Here is an 18,391-nt window from a genome sequence, read left to right as displayed (position 1 = left end):
CAAACCAGCATCTCTGAGTACGCCTTTGGCACAGCTCAGAAGTGGCCAAGAAACCCAACCAATGGAAGAAGCATCGTGAAAGAGAGATGCAGCTCTGGCTACAGGCAGAGAGTGGGGGAATTCATTCATTCATTCATTTGTTTAATTGAATCCCATTAATTCCATACTTATTTCACAATAGGGGTGAGGCACCATTCTGAGTGCTGGGCATATCCACAGCAGCAACCAGGACAGACTGAATTCCTAAAATCCCACGGAGCCCACATTGAGGGGAGGAGAGGCAGGCATTGAATTAGCATGGAACACCCTATGTTGCAGGCAGCAGCACCGCCGGGGGGATGAAGCAGGCCAAGAGGGCAGAGTGGTGGGTGGTTTGGTCACGGCATGAGTGGAGACATTGCAGCAAAGACTTGAGTGGTGAAGGACGGGGCTGAGTCACAGGAAGAGGCCAGGGCTGGCCCCGAGGAGGCCCACGTGGCATACTAGGGAGGGAAAGGTGGCTGGAGCTGGGATGGAGGGGAAGAGGTGGAGACTGGAAAGGTGGACTTGAAGTGAGCTGGGACCCCCCCTGGAGAGCTTTCAGAGAGCAGTGACCCGCACTGACTGCTGATCAAAAGCCCAAACTGGCTGTACATCCTTTAGTGCAAAGACACGCGGATAACCTTGGGCTGCTGCGGGCTTTCTGTCCAGGGAGGCTTTGGCCTTTTTCTGCAGCACAGGCGGAGGGAGGTGGCTATCAACACTCCTTTTATGAACAGGCTGAGCTGAGCTTTCTCATCCCTCAGACCTGCCTGCAGCCTCCTCCCAGGCAGGGCAAGTCCCGGGTCCAGTCTACAGGCCATGGCTCCTTGTTTGGGTCTCTTTTGCAAAGAGGGTCTCCTTGTCCCATACATGTTTGCCCACAAGCCTGACCCCAGGATTACCGTCATTTCTATGTGTGCCCCACACCCTAGGTCAATGCCAGGGCTGGTCAGCAGGTCCATTAAGCACTGCTGGTGAGTGTGGCATGGCCACTTCGGGCAGTCCTGCTCCTGTGGGGTTCAGCAATTTAAGTACAAAAGGGGAACAAAGTACTGGGAGAAAAGAACCAAAGGCCACGAGTCCCAGGCTCAGTCTTGGCCTAGCCTCTCTTGCAGCTGGAGCGAGGGCCACCTGCAGAAGGCTTTCTCTTCCCAGGCAGACCTGGAGGGCCTGCTGTGCTCATGGGGAAACACATGCCATCAGACAGGACCACAGTGGCGTGTGGCCAGCTGGTTTGTGGCCTTATTCACCCATGGTCATGCCGGGGACAGTGCCTCTGCATGCTGCAGTTTCAGAAGGACAAAGGCATTTCCATGCCTGAAACTTTGTAAAGAGGCTGCTGGTTGACACAGAGGAGAGATCTCTTCTTTCATTTTCCTCCTCCAGGTTTTATACAGAACAAGATGAAATAAGTTCCATAAGAGGGAGATAGTGAATACATTACGATGGAATAGGACACAACTAGCAAAAATATGTTTTTGAAGAACAGCATGGAAAATTCTCAATACAATTTTAAGGGAAAAATGTTGGATTCCAAACTGTGAACACCGTGAGATCCTAATTTCACTGGAAGAATAGACAAAAGTGTGGAAGACAATATACCAAAATGTTAAAAGCAGCCATCGCTGGGCAGTGGGATTGCCGATTATTATTTTACGATGATGAATGTGGAGTCAACAGACAGAAATGCGTTAGTTTTGAAAGGGAGGAGGTGGGTGGGTACCCTTGTCTTCCCCATCACTCCTTGTCAAGTCCATGGAATGTGGGATGTTCCCTTTGTTCTTGGGCTCTATCCTCCTCTGGGCATCTCGGGGCCCTTTCCAGGTCCCCTCATTACCCTCTAAGCCTTTTCAGGCTCATCTCAGCCCACCTCTTACAGAATAGGCCTCACTAAAGGTCTGAAGCAAGGTCTGGGGCGTCCTTGCTCTGGGACACAGCATTGGGTTAAGGTCATGTTTACCTGGGGAGGCGAGTTTGACCAACAAGGATCATACTCTCGTCGGAGGGGCCCATCCCTGGAGAGGGTCCTCATACTGCAGGACTGATAAGGCGCCACTGGCACTGATACTGGGGTCCCCGGCACAAATTCAGTTCTGCCTGTGTTGTAAGCCTGGGTCCAGAGGGGTTAAGTGAGCTTCCAGAAAGTCTACCGTGACCTTCCATCATCCAAATATTGCCACCCACACTTGTGCATTTGCTGGTATCGCTTTTTGTAACCAGGAAGCTCGCATCTCCGTTGGAGGAGGTTGCTGACCTCTCTGTGGTGTATTCTGACTGTGCCGTGTTATTTACCCAAGCAGTACCTATGTCTGTCTTTTTGTCAGTCTGAGTGCATCAGCTGCAGTCAGTGTGGTGGCCCCAGACCTACCCAACCTCATGCACTGCTCCCCAGACTTCCTGCTCGAGCCCAACAGGGCTTAGCCCCGACCCCAAACACCATGTTAATTTCTGCCTTTCTGCTTTATCTATGTGGTCTCCCTGCCTGGAAGGTCCTTTTTTATAGTCTTTCAAGTTCTTCAAGTCTCAGTAAAATCTCACCTCCTCCAAGAAGTCCTCTTTGATTGCTCTAGATCACGATGTCTAATGCCCATCCCTGCAGCTCTGCTCAGGCCTCCTTCTATCAGGACAGGTCTTTTCTCGTGTGTGCTCTATGTCCCCACCAAGCCTGCCAGCTGCTTGACAAGAAGGGCAGGAATTGTTGGCTCCATCCCTTGGGGATTCTTCCAGATGACAGTAATGCACGTGGCTCTACTTAGTATATGATTGTCCTTTAATGACGCACAGAGCAGGCCTGGGCACTGCCACCCTCTGTCTACACTGTGGGGCTTACCCAGTGAGGCAGCGTGTAAAAGGCAGTTCCCGTCCCCTGTCGTGGCCAAAGGAAGAAGCCGTTTACAGCTCGTGCACACGGTGGACCACCAGTTCAGGCGACCTGGAACAGAAGCTCACGTTTAGAATCCCAGGACAGGCAGGGATGTTTGCTAAGTAAGCTTAAACATTGGCAGATGATTTTCTAGAGGATTCTAGAGAACTTCATTGGTAAGGTGGAGGGTTATGGTTACTTATTCTCAAAAAATATATAGATTTTTTTCCTAAGATAAAAAACGGCCAAATTCTCCCATCAACTAGCAAGAAACTCAAGACTAAAGCCTTCTCTCCTTGAATCTGGGAACACATTTTACACAAAATGTAAAATTTTCCTTTGTGTAATTTCCTTGAACACAGTTTCCCCTCCCAAAAGTTGTTTTTCTAAAAAAATACCATCCTTCTTTGTTGATGCATACACACCTTTGAGATATGGTTTATATTTAATTTTTTTAATTGACGTATAGTTGATGTACAATGTTCCAGGTGTACAGCAAGGTGGTTCAGTTATACATACATGTGTGTATATATATATATATAAAATTTTTCAGATTCTTTTCCATTATAGGTTATTACAAGATATTGAATATATTTCCCTGTGCTATAGAGTAGGTCCTTGTTGTTTATCTGTTTTATATATAGTAATGTGTGTATCTGTTAATCCCAGACTCCTAATTTATCCCCCCTTTCCTCTTTGGTAACCATAAATTTGTTTTCTGTGTCTGTGGGTCTATTTCTGTTTGTAAATAAGTTCATTTGTATTATTATTTTTTTAAGATTCTACATATAAGTGATGTCATGTTATATTTGTCTTTGTCTGACATTGTAGCTATTTTGGTAAGTCATGTTAAATTTCATCAACACATCTCGAGACTTCTGCTTGCAGGAAGACAGAGTAGACATCCTCTCCACTACCCTTTCTACTAACTACAACTAAAACCCCTGGACATTACGTATAAAACAACATGGGAAGACTGAAAGGTGGAGAGAAGAAGGCAGAGACTGGCTAGGACCTCAGGACTTGAGGCACAACCTGGTGGTAGGTGCCCTGGGTTCCTCTTTGCCTCACAAACCCCAGAGTAGATGCTAGAGAAGGTTACAATCTGGAAATAATGGAGGCTGTCAAAAAAATCATGCTCTCTCTAGTCAGAACACCAGGAGAGGGGCCTCTTAACCAGACAGCCACTGCTTAGAAAACAGCTGTTCTATTCCAGCCACACCCACAGAACAAACTGTAGCCCTCCCACCACTCTTCTAGCAGAGGCAAGTGGGGAGCTGAGATGTCATCCTTGCCAGGCTGCCATGAATCACTCTCTACCCCTCCCCCACTGCCAGGTGGTGGCGGAGTCAGCACTTGAACCCTGCTGGATGGTAATGAGGATTCCACCCTTACCAAATGGAGAACATATGGGGAGCCTGGACTTTCACCCCAATCTGATGGTGATGAGGTTCGCCCACTACCGCCCAGCAGTACCAAGAAGCCCATGCCACATTAGGTTCCAGCAGAGGCAGTGTGGAAAACCTGTACGTCCACCCCCATCTGATGGCTGTGAATCAATGGTGTCCTACACCTAATGGAATGGTGTCAGAGAAGGTCTGCTAAAACACACGATTTAAATGATCAGAGTCTTATAACTTAATACTCAAAATATACAATTTTCAACTGAAAATTATTTACACCAAGAACCAGGAAGACCTCAAATGGAATGAGGAAAGACAACTAACCAACACCAACACAGATGACACAGATGTTAGAATTATCTGACAGAGATTTTGAAGCAGGCATCATAAAAAATGTCTCAACAAGCAATTACAAACAGGCTTGAAACAAATGAAAAAAAAAAAAGAAAAGTGTCAGCCAAAAAAAGTCTCACAACAACAACAAAAGAAGATACAAAGAAAAGCCAAATTAGGATTTTGGAACTAAAATAATCCAACAATTGGTTAAAAAAATTCAATGGATGTGCTCGATAACAGAATGGAGAGAATAGAAGAAAGAATATGTGGATGACAAGGTATAACATAGAAATTACAGAAACTGAATAATGGAGAGAAAATAAACTAAAAAAGATCACGTGACCATAGTCCCATAGGAGAGGAGAAATAGGGTAGAGCTGAGAAAAGTATTCAAGAAATAATCACTGAAAACTTCCCAATTTTTGTAAACAAACAAACCTATAAATATATGAATTCAAGAAGCTGAGAAAATTCTAAATGGGAAAAACCCATGGAAATTCATGCAAAACACATCATAGTCCAATTTCTGTAAACTAAAGCAAAGAAAAAGCCTTGAAAGCTTCTAAAGAGAAACAACTCCTTACCTATATGGGAAAAACAATTGTAATGACAGTGAATTTCTTATCAGAAACCATGGAGATCAGAAAGAAGTGGAACAATGTTTTTCAAGTGCTAAAAGAAAAGAGCCATCAGTCCAGAATTCTATGTACAACAGAAGTATCCTTCAGAAATAAAGGGGAAATCAACACATTCTTAGATGAAGGAAAACTAAGAGAATTTAGGTTGCCAGTAGACCTAATTTAAAAGAATGACTAAAGGAAGTTCTCCAGACAGAAAGGAAATGACAAAAGAGGAAATCTTCAAACATTAGGAAGGAACAACATGGAAAGAGCAAAAATATGAATGAATACAGAGACTTTCCTTCTCCTCTTGAATTTTCTAAATTACGTCTGACAGTTGAAGAAAAAATTATAACATTGTCTCAATGTGTGTATAAGAAATATTTAAGACAATTATAGATGGTGGAGGATAAAGGAGCATAAAGGCAGGTAAGGTTTCTATGCTTCATAAAAGTGGTAAAGTGTCAGCACTTTATGTGTATGCTTTGATAAATTATGTATATAACATAATATCTAGAGCAACCACTAAAGCCTATACAAATAGACATACTCAACAAATTCTATACAAACTCCTGCAGAAAATGGCCAGTATTACCTTGATACCAAAACCAGACAAAGAAAATACAAAAAAGAGAGAAGTACAGATCAATACCTCTCATGAATATGATACACAATTCTTAACAAAATAAAAACAAGTAGAACTCAGCATTTTATAGAAAAATTATACACTACATTTAAGTGGGGTTTATTACTGGGATGCAAGGCTAGTTTAATATTTGAAAATCAATCAATTAATATAATTCACCATATTAACAGTTTACAGAAGAAAAATCACTTGATCATATCATCAATGCAGAAAAAGCATTTGACAAAATTTGATACTCATTCATGACAAAAACTCCCGTTAAAAGTAGGAACAGAGGGGAACTTTCTCAACTTGGTAAAGAACATCTACAAAAACCATACAGCTAACATCATACTTAAATGTTAAAGACTGAATTCTTTCCCCTTAAGATTGGGAAAAGGTGAGGATGCTCTCTCTCTACCTGCTCTTCAACATAGTACTGGAAGTCCTAGCCAGTGAAATAAGTCAAGAAAAAGAAATAAAAGTAACACATATCAGAAAGAAAGACCTAGCACTGTCCTTATTTGCAGATGACAGGATGGTTTATGTAGAAAATCAGAAGGAAGCTACAAAAAATACTATAACTCATAAATGATTTTGTCAAGGTCACAGAATACATGATCAACATACACAAATCAATGGCATTTTGACATATTAACTCTGAACACATGGGCCTCAAATTTTTAAATATCATACTATTTACAATAGCTCAAAAAATAAATACTGAAGTATAGGTATAAAATAACATCTTCAGTACTTGTATGCTAAAAACTATAAAATGCTGATGAAAGAAATCAAAGAAGATCTAAACAACTGGAGAGACATACCATATTCATGAACTGGAAGACTCTCAACACAGTAAAGATGTGAATTCTCTCTAAATTGATGCATAGATTAAATGCAATTTCTATCGTAATCTCAGCAAGGTGTTTTGAAGAAAGGCAATTATTACCAATTTAGAATTCTATACCCCAGAAAAATAGAAAGAAAAAATTCATCACCAGCACACCTGCAGTAAAGAATTCTAAAGGGAGATCTCCAGACAGAAGGAAAATGACTCTATGGGAGGCAGGGTATACAAAAGGAATAAAGAGACTTGAAAGGGCAAATATGTTGGTAAATATTGATTGTTTAAAGCAATACTAGTAATGGCTTTTGGGGATCAAATTATATGTAGAATTAAAACACATGACAGCAACAACACAAAATATGGGAGCCTGTAACAAATGACATAAATTCTAAGGTTCATACATTGACCAGAAAGAGGTAAAAGTGCTAACTTAAGATAAATTCTAATAACTCAAAAATGCATGTTGTAAACTCTAATGTAACCACGAAAAGAATAAGAAATGTATAACTAACAAGATAGTAGAGGGGAAAACAGAATGATAAACATCCTTAAATAATTCAAAAGAGTACAAGAAAGAGAAAAAAGAAACACAATAACAAAAAACAAACAGCAAGATAACAGATTTAAACCAAAAGAGCATTTATATTAAATGTGGATGGACTAAATATTCCAATTAAAAGACACTGTCAGCCCTCCTTAGAAACCAACTATATACTGTTGACAAAAGAAACCATAAATATAATGACACAGAAATTTGACAGTAAGTAGGTAGAGAAAGATATATCATTCAAAAATAAGCAAAAGTAAAGCTGGTAAACTTTTACTGCTATCAGATGAAGTAGACATCATTAAGACATGAGATAAAGAGGGATATTTCATTGTGTGGTCCGAGCACATACTCTGAATGATTTCAAATCCTTTGAAATTTATTGATATAATCTTTATGTCCCACCATGTAGTCAATTTGGAAAATTGTTTACTTGAAAAGAATATATATTTATTCTGCAATTGGTAGGTGCCATGTGGTATATATGTAAATTAGGTTAAGCTCTTTATTTATGTTCATCTGATCCCTACTGATTTTTTTGAATATTGATTCTATCATTTATCAAGAGAATTCTGTTAAAAATCTCCAGTTTTGATTTTAGATTTGTCTATTTCTCTTTCGAGTCTGTCAATTTTTGCTTTATATATATTTTAGGCTAAATCTTAGGTGTATACACATTTAATACTGTTATGTTTTCAACTGACTTGACTGTGTTGGAGTTTCCTAAGCTATGGGCTCTGAGCTTTGACACAAATCCATTGTGTGCACAGTATCCCCCCATCCCTGCTTCTGCAACACCCATGGGGTTTGGAGGGCAAGGGAAACTGACATAAACATGGAACTCGTGCTGCTTGCTATGCTGTGAGTGATGAAGTCCTCTGTCTCTGACCCAGGAGTCTCATGTCTTTTGCCAGCATCCTTGAACCTGTGTTGGGCTGACTAGCTAGCTTGCAAGCAGAGTAGGATCTTCACAGTTCTGGACAGTTTTTGAAGATGGGGATGAGATTCCAACAGACACCGGGCTTTCTAAAAGAGAGAGGACATGGGGCCTCTTGGGCTAGGTTAGGAGATGGGAAAAGATGCCCTAGGATCCTGTAGGGAACTCTCTTACCCAGGTGATAGGCAAAGGGCCAGTGACTAAGGGCCTAACAGTCCTATCAACAACTGTTTAGAGGTGAAGCAGTGAGAGGTAGCGCTGAATGGGGGCCGATGCTCACTCCCTTCCTGTGTGACTCCAAGGAGCCCCCAAAGTTGATACAGGGCTTCTGGTGGACCAGACCATGGGAAGTTCATTTGGCTGAACTGCAAAAGTGCTCAGATGTGAAAGTAACTGCACCTGGCTCTCTCCCTCTGTACCTCCTGGCCCCTCCCTACTTCTCTACCCTGGCATCAGCTGCTTTTATGAAAGGTCGTAGGGATGGGGCCCAGGTCTCCCTGCCCCAGAGGAGGACCAGAGGTCACATGTACCTGTCCAAGTGAGCTGGGACACCTCATGGAGGAGAGGAGCTCAAACTTTTATGGCTATGTTGGAGAAAGGTGCCAAAGTCACCATCCCACACAGTCACAGGGGGAAGGGGCATCTGAGTTCAGCTGATGGGGGTTGGGTATGCTCATAGTGGGGAACAGAAGCTCGCGGGATCCTGTGAGCGGTAGCGCCCTTGGGTCTAATCCAGGGCAATCTTGTTGCTGCTTCTACACTTGAATGTACCACAGGGATTAAGTCCACATGCATGGACATCCCATCCCATAAGTGCCAGAGGGGATTCTCCTGATCAGAAGAGCCAAAGGTAGAGAAGGGCCAATGGGGAAAATGCTCCTGCCATTTACTCCTCATGGATGGGTCAGGGTTGCATGTAAGGGCTCTACCCACTGTGTCCGAGCTTTCACCTTGTAGATGGTGACTGCTGGCCTGCACGTCAGAAGCTCAGCCTCGGGGCCTGGACTGTGTGATATCACACCTCAGCCAGCTGGGTTGCTGATAAGTCCCCAAAAAATTCAGGGGCCTCCTTGCCAAGTCAAGTTCCTTGGGATGCTGTTGGGGATTCACAATGCTCAATCCCTCTGGCAGTCAAGGAAAACTGCTGTATCTTCAGCCCCCACACCCCACTGCCAAAAGAAGGCTCCTCCTTAGGCTCTGGGATGAAGATGCAATGTGCCTCAGCTGGGCATTCTAGTTGGTCTTTTTTGACCTCCAACTTGCAAATCAGCCTCCTGTGAGTGGAGCCAGCCTATCAGGCTATGTTGAAAGTGGTCCAGCAAACTCTTGGCATATTTGCTACTTTTGGGGGCCCTTTGAGTGCCAAGTGTCTGTGGCCAGTGCTCTCGCTGACCAGAACCTCTGGCAAGGGGAGGCGGCATCCACCCAGAAGTGCCCCTTGGGGTTTCAGACTTGTCACATCCCTGACATGGCTACCATGTTCATCCCTTTGGGAAAGCTGCAATTAACCTGCTACTGGACTCCAGCCAAAACTGGACATCTCCCCCGTGGAGGCCCGGTGACCCTGGCCTGATATTCCCATTTTGTGGTGGTCAACTCAGCTTCAGTGCAAAACAAGGTGAGAAGTGCCCGGTGAGCATCACTCGTCAGATGCAAATAGTGTATTCAATCACACAGCAGGCCTGGTCACAGCAGCCTCTGGGTTTTACATGAAAAAGTAGCAGCTGCCCCTCTGGAAGAAACTATCCCCCACCCTGAGCCTGAAGCAGAGCTGCTGGCTCAGCAGGGCCCTGGACGCAAGGAAGCCCCTGAATGCCTAGGCTGTGCACTGATGCATCAGCTAAGCTGAGCCTGGTAGTGGTGGCTGGACCATGGTGGCTGTGTGGCCCCAGTGCCAGCTCTGCAGATACCAAAGTGGACTTGGTCATTCTGTCCAGTGGGCAGGGCTCAAGGCTGTTCTCATAGCTCTGGCCAGCACTCCCTGGAGGAAGTTTGCTATGTCTTTACTGACCCTTGGGCTGTTTGGCCTACTGGTTTGGTCTGTTACTTGGAAAACTACAGACTGGTAGATTAAAGACACACTTTTTTGGAGCCAGGAAATGTGATGAGAAATCACACATGCTGATCAAACTATCTGGGTCAGTCTTGTCCACGGGCATGGTGAGGGCCTGTCCTCTGATGAGACTAACTGGAATCAAGCTGCTTGTTGAGGCTGCACCTCTCAGACCACCACCACTGCTGCCTGGACCCCTTGCTGCACTGCACATGGTGACTGCCACCACACAGGGCCAATGAAGGAAGGACTCCTAGGTCTGATGCAGAGGCTGCCACTGCACGCCACACCTGGGACTCCTGCCAAGAGTCAACCCGTTTGTCTTGTGGTGGAGGAGGATGCCCTGCCCCTGCCTGTTCCTGGCGGGCTGACTGTCAGCTTCGCCTCACCGCTGTTGACACTTTTAACAGAGTTAACTCAGGCCACACCATTGTGACCCTTGAAACTAATCCATGATATGCTTTTGGCTTTCCAGACCATGTTCAGTCTGACAATGAGAAAAGGGAACACTCTTGCACTGCTGGTGGGAATGTGAATTGGTACAGCCACTATGGAGAACAGTATGGAGGTTCCTTAAAAAACTACAAATAGAACTACCATATAACCCAGCAATCCCACTACTGGGCATACACCCTGAGAAAACCATAATTCAAAAAGAGTCATGTACCACAATGTTCATTGAAGCTCCATTTACAATAGCCAGGACATGGAAGCAACCTATGTGTCCATCATCGGATGAATGGATAAAGAAGATGTGGCACATATATACAATGGAATATTACTCAGCCATAAAAAGAAACGAAATTGAGTTATTTGTAGTGAGGTGGATGGACCTAGAGTCTGTCATACAGAGCGAGGTAAGTCAGAAAGAGAAAGACAAATACTGTATGCTAACACATATATATGGAATCTAAGGAAAAAAAAATGTCATGAAGAGCCTAGGGGTAAGACGGGAATAAAGACACACACCTACTAGAGAATGGACTTGAGGTTATGGGGAGGGAGAAGGATAAGCTGTGACAAAGTGAGAGAGTGGCATGGACATATATACACTACCAAACGTAAATTAGATAGTTAGTGGGAAGCAGCTGCATAGCACAGGGAGATCAACTTGGTGTTTTGTGACTGCCTAGAGGGGTGGGATAGGGAGGGTGGGAGGGAGGGAGATGCAAGAGGGAAGAGATATGGGAACATATGTATATGTATAACTGACTCACTTTGTTATAAAACAGAAACTAACACACCAGTGTAAAGCAATTATACTCCAATAAAGATGTTAAAAAAAAAAAGAATGAGATGGGTTTCCATGTGCTGACAATAAAAAATCTTCAAGATATATTAAGCAAAAAATAATAATAATAATAAATAAAAAGGGCACTCAGTGATGGGCTGATAGTCGAGATATGCAATGAGCTTTCCACATTCCCTACCACCCCCAGGCATCCGGTTCAGCTGAATATTGGGTTGCCCTCTAAAAAAGAGACTCAAATGATTTCTGGCTCTCCCTCTCTCTTCTTCTGGGTGTGTACCTGTTTTAGTCAGCTCATGCTGCTATAACAAAATACCATAGACTGGGAGGACTAAACAGTGGAAATATATTGATCACAGTTCTGGAGGCTGGAAGTCCAAGAGCAAGGTGCTGGCAAGGGCTCTCTTTCTGGTTTGCAGACAGCCGCCTTCTCACTGTGTCCTCATATGGCAGGAAGAGAGCAAACTCTGGTTTCTCTTTCTCTTCTTAGAAGGACACTAATTCCATCATGGGGCCCCACCCTCCTGCCATCATCTAAACTTAATTACCTCTCCAAGGCCCCATCTATAAATAACATCACATGGAGTGGGGTGTTAGGGCTTCAACATGTGGATTTGGGGGAGACACAAACATCCCATCCATAATGGTGCCTTAGTATGGCAGTTTGTTCACTGTATGTCTGCCCTAGAAAGGGATCAACCTCATTCAGCTCTTCCCTAGTAATGATCAGGATGAACAGTTAGGGGCTTACACAGAGCTGGCCGGCAAATTTAATTCCATCCTGACCATTTCTGGGTTATATTAAAATTGCTTGTAAAATTGTTTCCAGTTTATGAATGGTTTTATCTTATATTTCTAATGTTATGTGAAATTACTAGTGACATATTTGGGAATGAAATCTAATGGTCACCTCTTAGGGCCTTCAACTCTTTGTGAAATTTCAATCAAGTGAGAATGTTTTTTTTGTTGTTGTTGTTTTTTGCAGTACGCGGGCCTCTCACTGTTGTGGCCTCTCCCATTGCGGAGCACAGGCTCCAGAGGCGCAGACTCAGCGGCCATGGCTCACGGGCCCAGCCGCTCTGCGGCATGTGGAATCCTCCCGGACCGGGGCACAAACCCATGTCCCCTGCATCGGCAGGCGGACTCTCAACCGCTGCGCCACCAGGGAAGCCCGTGAAAATGTTTACGATACCTATTTCCAACAAGTTGTGCAAGTACTTAATTAAAACTTTTTTTTTTTTTAGGAAAGAATAATACTAAGAGGATTGGAACAGTTGGAGGGGCATCGCATTATTTAATAAACCATCTGTCATTATTAAGAATACATTTTAATAAAGGGTGTTATTGTTTCAGTAAATAAATAAGGAAACATGAAGGATAAGAATTGCAAGTAATACTAGATAATTAAGGCCCTCAAAAGTACATTTAGTTCAGAGTCAGAGAGAGAGTCAGAGCCTAATAGATTACCACATTAACCAAGTTTAATATAATAAATCTTGACAGGGTTTCATTTAAATGGGGTACTTATCAGCTCTACAGTGCTTTTTTGACTAAGATTCAGAAATTGCATTTTAATGATAAGTGAGTTTATTAATATAAAATAATGGTACCCTTATTTCTGAATGAGAACGTATTAACATTACAAAATTAAATAGACCAGCATCTATTACATGAAGACACTGATGCTTATGCTAACAAATTGGTAAATTCTCGCCATGCGCAAGTCATCTTATTAAGGCTAAATGAGAAATGCAATCAAGGGCCTCACGTGACAGTGCCCCGGATGGCTGGTTGGAGACGTAATTAGAAACAACATGTCTGCACTTAGTAATTTTGTTTTTCCAGACTGCGAATTAGCAACCTGTCTCACCTTACTTTTACAGAGCCCTTTTATAAACAACCAGGCTGGGAGAAATGAAAACTGGGTTGCCACAAAGTGAAAGAAAATGACAAGATTCTTGCTTATAAGGTATGAAACTCAACAGAGTGGCTGTCACACCTAAGAGCCCGACACATCAAATATGAAAGTGGCTGGACCCCATCCATCCTCTGAATGGGATCTGAGTTGGCGGTGGCCACTCGCAAGAGACAGTAGGTGCAGCGGACGGGGTGGGGTTGGGGGCCTGTCATGCAAATGGGGGGAGCGGGAGGGAACATGCTAAGAGGCCTGTGGTCTGCATTTATGACTGACCTCCCATTCTTACTCACAAACCCCTGATCTGTCTGGTGTTTCTCAGGTGAGAGGAGGTTCCCTGCCTGGCCCTGTGGAGAGCCAAGTTTGATGTGTTCAAGACAATCTCTGCAGCTCCATGCCCCTTGGCAGGGATGGGCGTTGGTGTGGCCACAGGCTGCCACTTGGCCCATGAGATGTAACAGGTAATGTGCTGGGCAGCTACTGGGAAATTGTTGGTCACCCTTCAAAAGGGAACATGGGGCCTCTCCCTTGAGGCCCTGGATGATGCTGGGTGAGGATGTGTCACTGGGTGCATCTACAGCCACACTATACCCGAGTGGAGGCAGCACTGACCTGCCAGCCGAGGACAGGAGGGAGGAGCAGAAAGGTGGGTGTGCCTGGGTTCCCCACTCCCCCTCACCCAGGACACTGCGGAGCTGCCAGCCCTGCCCCCAGACTTACTGTGTGTGGGGTATAAAAATGTGGGATGGAAAGGTGGAACTCCTGCAGGCTGTGTTAGGGTCTCTCCTGCTCACAGCAGGACCCACGGTACACCCACCAGCTCTGTGTGGGGTGCATGTTCCCATTTTACAGACAAGGAAACAGACTCAGGGAGAGAAATAAACCTGCCCAGGGTGCACTGACTCTTAAAGGAGCCCCCTCACCCAGGGCAAAATCAGATCATGAACAAAGCTGGTCTAATTCAGTCGGACATGGTTGAGTTTGGGGCAAGCAGTTTTAACTTCTCTGAGCCGCTATCATTTCAAAAAACAGATTCTTCACCAACTAGCAGAGCTGCAGCTCAAGTGAAGTAAGATTCCGCATGCCGTGCAGCGGGGCCAAAATGTGTGTGTGTGTGTGTGTGTGTGTGTGTGTGTGTGTGTGTGTGTGTGTGTGTGTGTGTGTGTGTGTGTGTATATGAAGTCGCAGACCATTCTACCAGGTTTCTGTGGAGAGACCAGGGGCACCCAGTCCCCCTTTCCGGTATGCTCTTGCTCTCTTGCTGGTTTCTCTCATTCTATTTTTTCTTTGAAAGTTTTAAAAAGGGCTGAGAGCAATACTCCCATCCCTCAGGACCAAGCAAATGCCAACTCTCTGTCATAATCTGCTTCAGCTCATGCCTTTCAATGTATTGAATAAAAGAAAACAACACTAAAGATCAAGTTTAAGTTCCCTTTATGTGCCTCCCCAATTTTCATTCTCATTCCTCCCTCCCCAGAGGGACCACCACATGAATTTGGTAACTTTTTCATTATATAACACGAAGATAATGTCTTTTAAGTCATATCATAAGCAACATTAATATGCCATTAAATGTTGAAAAATGTGTGCTGTGCACAGGCTCTGCCTCTAGTTTCTACATCAAAACCATGTTATCTTTTTCTCTCCCATGTTTCTTCCCCTGTGGTCTCTGTCTCCCTCCCACCCCCACTCTCTGGGCTCACCAGTGTCCAGGCAGAGCAAGCTTATAGAGGAATGGAATATGGAATAATTGGCTGGGACTCAAAAAATTATTATCACAAAAAACAAAAGAAAAGAAAAGATATGGGACATTCTTGTAGAGAGACTAAAGAGCCATAATCAAATGCAACGTAGAAACTTTGTGTCTTGAATGAAAAACAAATTAGAAATGAGATTTGGGGGCTAATTGGGAAAATATGAATATGAGCTCTGTATTACATAGCATATTAAGTGAATGCTATTTTTCTTAGGAGTGATAGTGTTCTGGTTTTATAGGAGAATTTTCAGAAGATACATGTTTGCAATACAGAGTCAAATGGCTCAGGAAAAGTTTTATATACTTATTTATAAGTTTTTTATATATATATGTGTATGTTTATATATATATATATTTATATTTATATATATATATATATAGAGAGAGAGAGAGAGAGAGAAATAAAGCAAATGTGACAAAACTGAAAATTGGTGATTCTTGGTGCAAGATTTATAGATACTAATCTTCCAACTTTCCGTAGATTTGAAAATGAATGCCATGTGAGTCTGTCCCGCAGTTTTACATGTATGAGTGGAGACATTCTATTCTGGTGCCAAAGACAATTCCTCACTTGTAAAGGAATTGACTCACTTGTCTTAAGTTTTAAAGGATTGGTTGAATTCAGTTAAACATATTTGGAGGGAACCTAACTGATGCTTGTTGGACTGAACCTAACTGATACTTGTTGGACTGAAATTTTCTCCTCTTCAATAGATGAGCTGGAATTTTAACAGTTTGGTTATAATGTTTTACTTTTTCAGAGGCACAGAGCCCTGAAGCTTACAGGTGATTCCTCTGACACATATCATGTCCATGCCCTTTCACACCCATGCAGACAACATTCATAAATCACCATCCTTTTCAAGGCAGACATGCTAATCAATCATCACTCTTCCCACAAAGGAGACAGAAGACCTGCTCATCCTTGATTCAGAGCTTTATGCAATAATGGCCAAAGTTGACGATGATGCTGGAATGAATTATTCACCCATAAAGTGGGCTTTGGAAAATCTGTATTTGAAGAACTGAGACCAAAGGGTCTAAGATAGTGAAGGGCTTGGAGAGGCAGCTGTCAGAGTGGTCAAGTGCAGGAACTCTGGGGGTAGACTCCATGAGTTCAAATCTCAGTTCCACTGTTTCTTAGTGGTGTGACCTTGGGCAAGTTACTAACCTCTCTGTGTCTTGGTCCCCTCTTCTGAAAAATGGGGACAGTAACAGTATTGACCTAATAGAGTTTTTATGAATAATATATTATTTAACATTTGGAAATCACTTAAAACAGGGCTTGACGTATAGAAAGCATCGTATATGTGTTTTTGTTAAAACAGGTTCAAAACCCTTGGTTAAATCAAGGAGTGTATTTACAAATAAACCAATGGTAAATGACTGAATGAACCAATACCCTTTGGCTTAAAAAGTACCTTCACATACTAAGGTCCTTTTGGGGGTAAGTAGGGTTGCTTTCACATTCACAGAGGAAACATCTAAGAAAAGGAAGCTCTTTTTGTGCAGACTGCCTGGTACTGCTCAGTAAGGTCCACTGGTGCACAAGGAGGTGAGGAGCCATCTAGGAGCTTCTACTGGGCTTTGCTGCAGTATTTTTTTTTTAGAGGTTTTGCTTGTTTCCTTGTTTCACCTCATTGCTTCATCCAAAGCTTCACATAATGGTGTATGGCCATCTGATTCTGAGAGGTGAGTGCCAGAAAGAGAAGACAGTCCACCACTACTTTGGGTGTGAACATAGGTGAACCTTGTTCATTTTCTGACTGACTCACAACTTTGTTCACTTTTGGTTAATTCTTCCCTCCTCCAACCCAAGAGTGACCCTGCCTCATCACCCTCCTTGCACCATCAAACTTCACCCAGGCGACAGTACCATTGGCCATTTAAAATTACTGCCTGTTTGTTTTTTAATTTTATTTCGCTGCAGTACTTTTATTGAATTTTATAGAAGTATCAGTTCATAGCACATTGGGAATTTTAAAAAAAGTGGCCCTTCGGTACACATGGCTTGAGAAGCACTGTCTAGAGGTCATTGGAAATGCAAATTACACTCTTGAATCAAGTAGGTGCCTGCAAATAGCATGACAATTTTTTTGCCTACCTTCATTGTTTAGGTTGTGGTATTTGGAGAAAGAGACTTTAAAGAAAAAAGTTGAGTAGGTGTAAGGGGAAAGGAATCCTGTTAGGAATATAAGGGAGGAATAGGAGCTCAGCTAGCCTTATAGGTACCAAGTCCAAGGGACCAAAGAAAATGACTTTAAACACTCTGAACTATTTCTTACATCCCTACAACCTCCCATGATATTTACTTTTGTTATTCTCTATTTAATTATTCTCAATTTCTCTGTAAGGCTTAACAAAAAGTAATTTAAAATAATAAATTATTTTAAATTGTGTGCATGTGTGTAGAACAGCAAAGACAGTGGGAGAAGAAGGCTTTGTCGTCGAACGTTAGAAGAGAGAAGCTCCCATCTCTGAGACAAAGGGGAGGACACAGGTTTAAAGAGAAAAAAGGATCAGAGAAAATAAAAGTCCTCTGCATCAACAATCCTTTGAAACGTATATCTAAGATTGAAATAAAGTTTGGTAAATCCCTAATCACCAAAAGATAAATATGGAATGGAAATTAGAAATATGCTCTTAACCTGCAACTACCTGTGGGTGGAGACATTTTGCCCATTTAATCACTACACAAGAACCAGAAAAAAGGCCTTGAGGCCTGTGATGTGGGGAATTGGGATTGAGGACCCCTTCCCTACTCCCCCAGACATAAAGTTAGGACCCTCAAACACTATTCCTTGAGTCCAAGGATTAGAAGTAATTTTCCTACTGGCAAAGGAAGCTGAGAAGTACATTTGTCTCTTCTAGACTGGGATTAGCACAGGAGAAAAAAAAAGAAAGCCCAAAACAACTTCTCCCAGAAATGTTGTAATTATTGACTTGGCTCTGATTTGAGCTAAAATTGATTTGTGGCTTGGAACCCCTTGAAACCCCTAATTTCTAAGCCAAGAAATTACCATAAAAGTTGATTATAGGATGGTAATTTCCCTTGGGAGTCTGGCAAAAACGATCAAACAAATATATTGCTCAACGTCACTGAGTACACTCTCAACACAGGCCATACAAGATTCCCACAGATGAATGTCCTGCTCACAACCCCAAATTACAAACCTAACAGGAAACAAGCTATGTAAGAGCCACAGACACAATATC

General features: G+C 43.0%; 1 protein-coding gene across 5 annotated transcripts in view; it reads right to left on the bottom strand.

The window, feature by feature from the left end:
• LOC115862920 (OTU domain-containing protein 7A) overlaps positions 1 to 18,391 on the bottom strand; it is a 398,816-nt gene that overhangs the window by 56,691 nt on the left and 323,734 nt on the right. For all 5 annotated transcript variants that reach the window (XM_060293933.1, XM_060293934.1, XM_030875278.2 and 2 more), the window contains one exon: positions 2,852 to 2,953. In XM_060293933.1, coding sequence (XP_060149916.1) covers positions 2,852 to 2,953 — 102 coding nt within the window. The remainder of the gene's footprint in view (positions 1 to 2,851; positions 2,954 to 18,391) is intronic.

Source organism: Globicephala melas, chromosome 2 (assembly GCF_963455315.2).
Source record: "Globicephala melas chromosome 2, mGloMel1.2, whole genome shotgun sequence".
Lineage (NCBI taxonomy): Eukaryota > Metazoa > Chordata > Mammalia > Artiodactyla > Delphinidae > Globicephala > Globicephala melas.
This window is presented reverse-complemented; position numbering and strand designations above follow the sequence as displayed.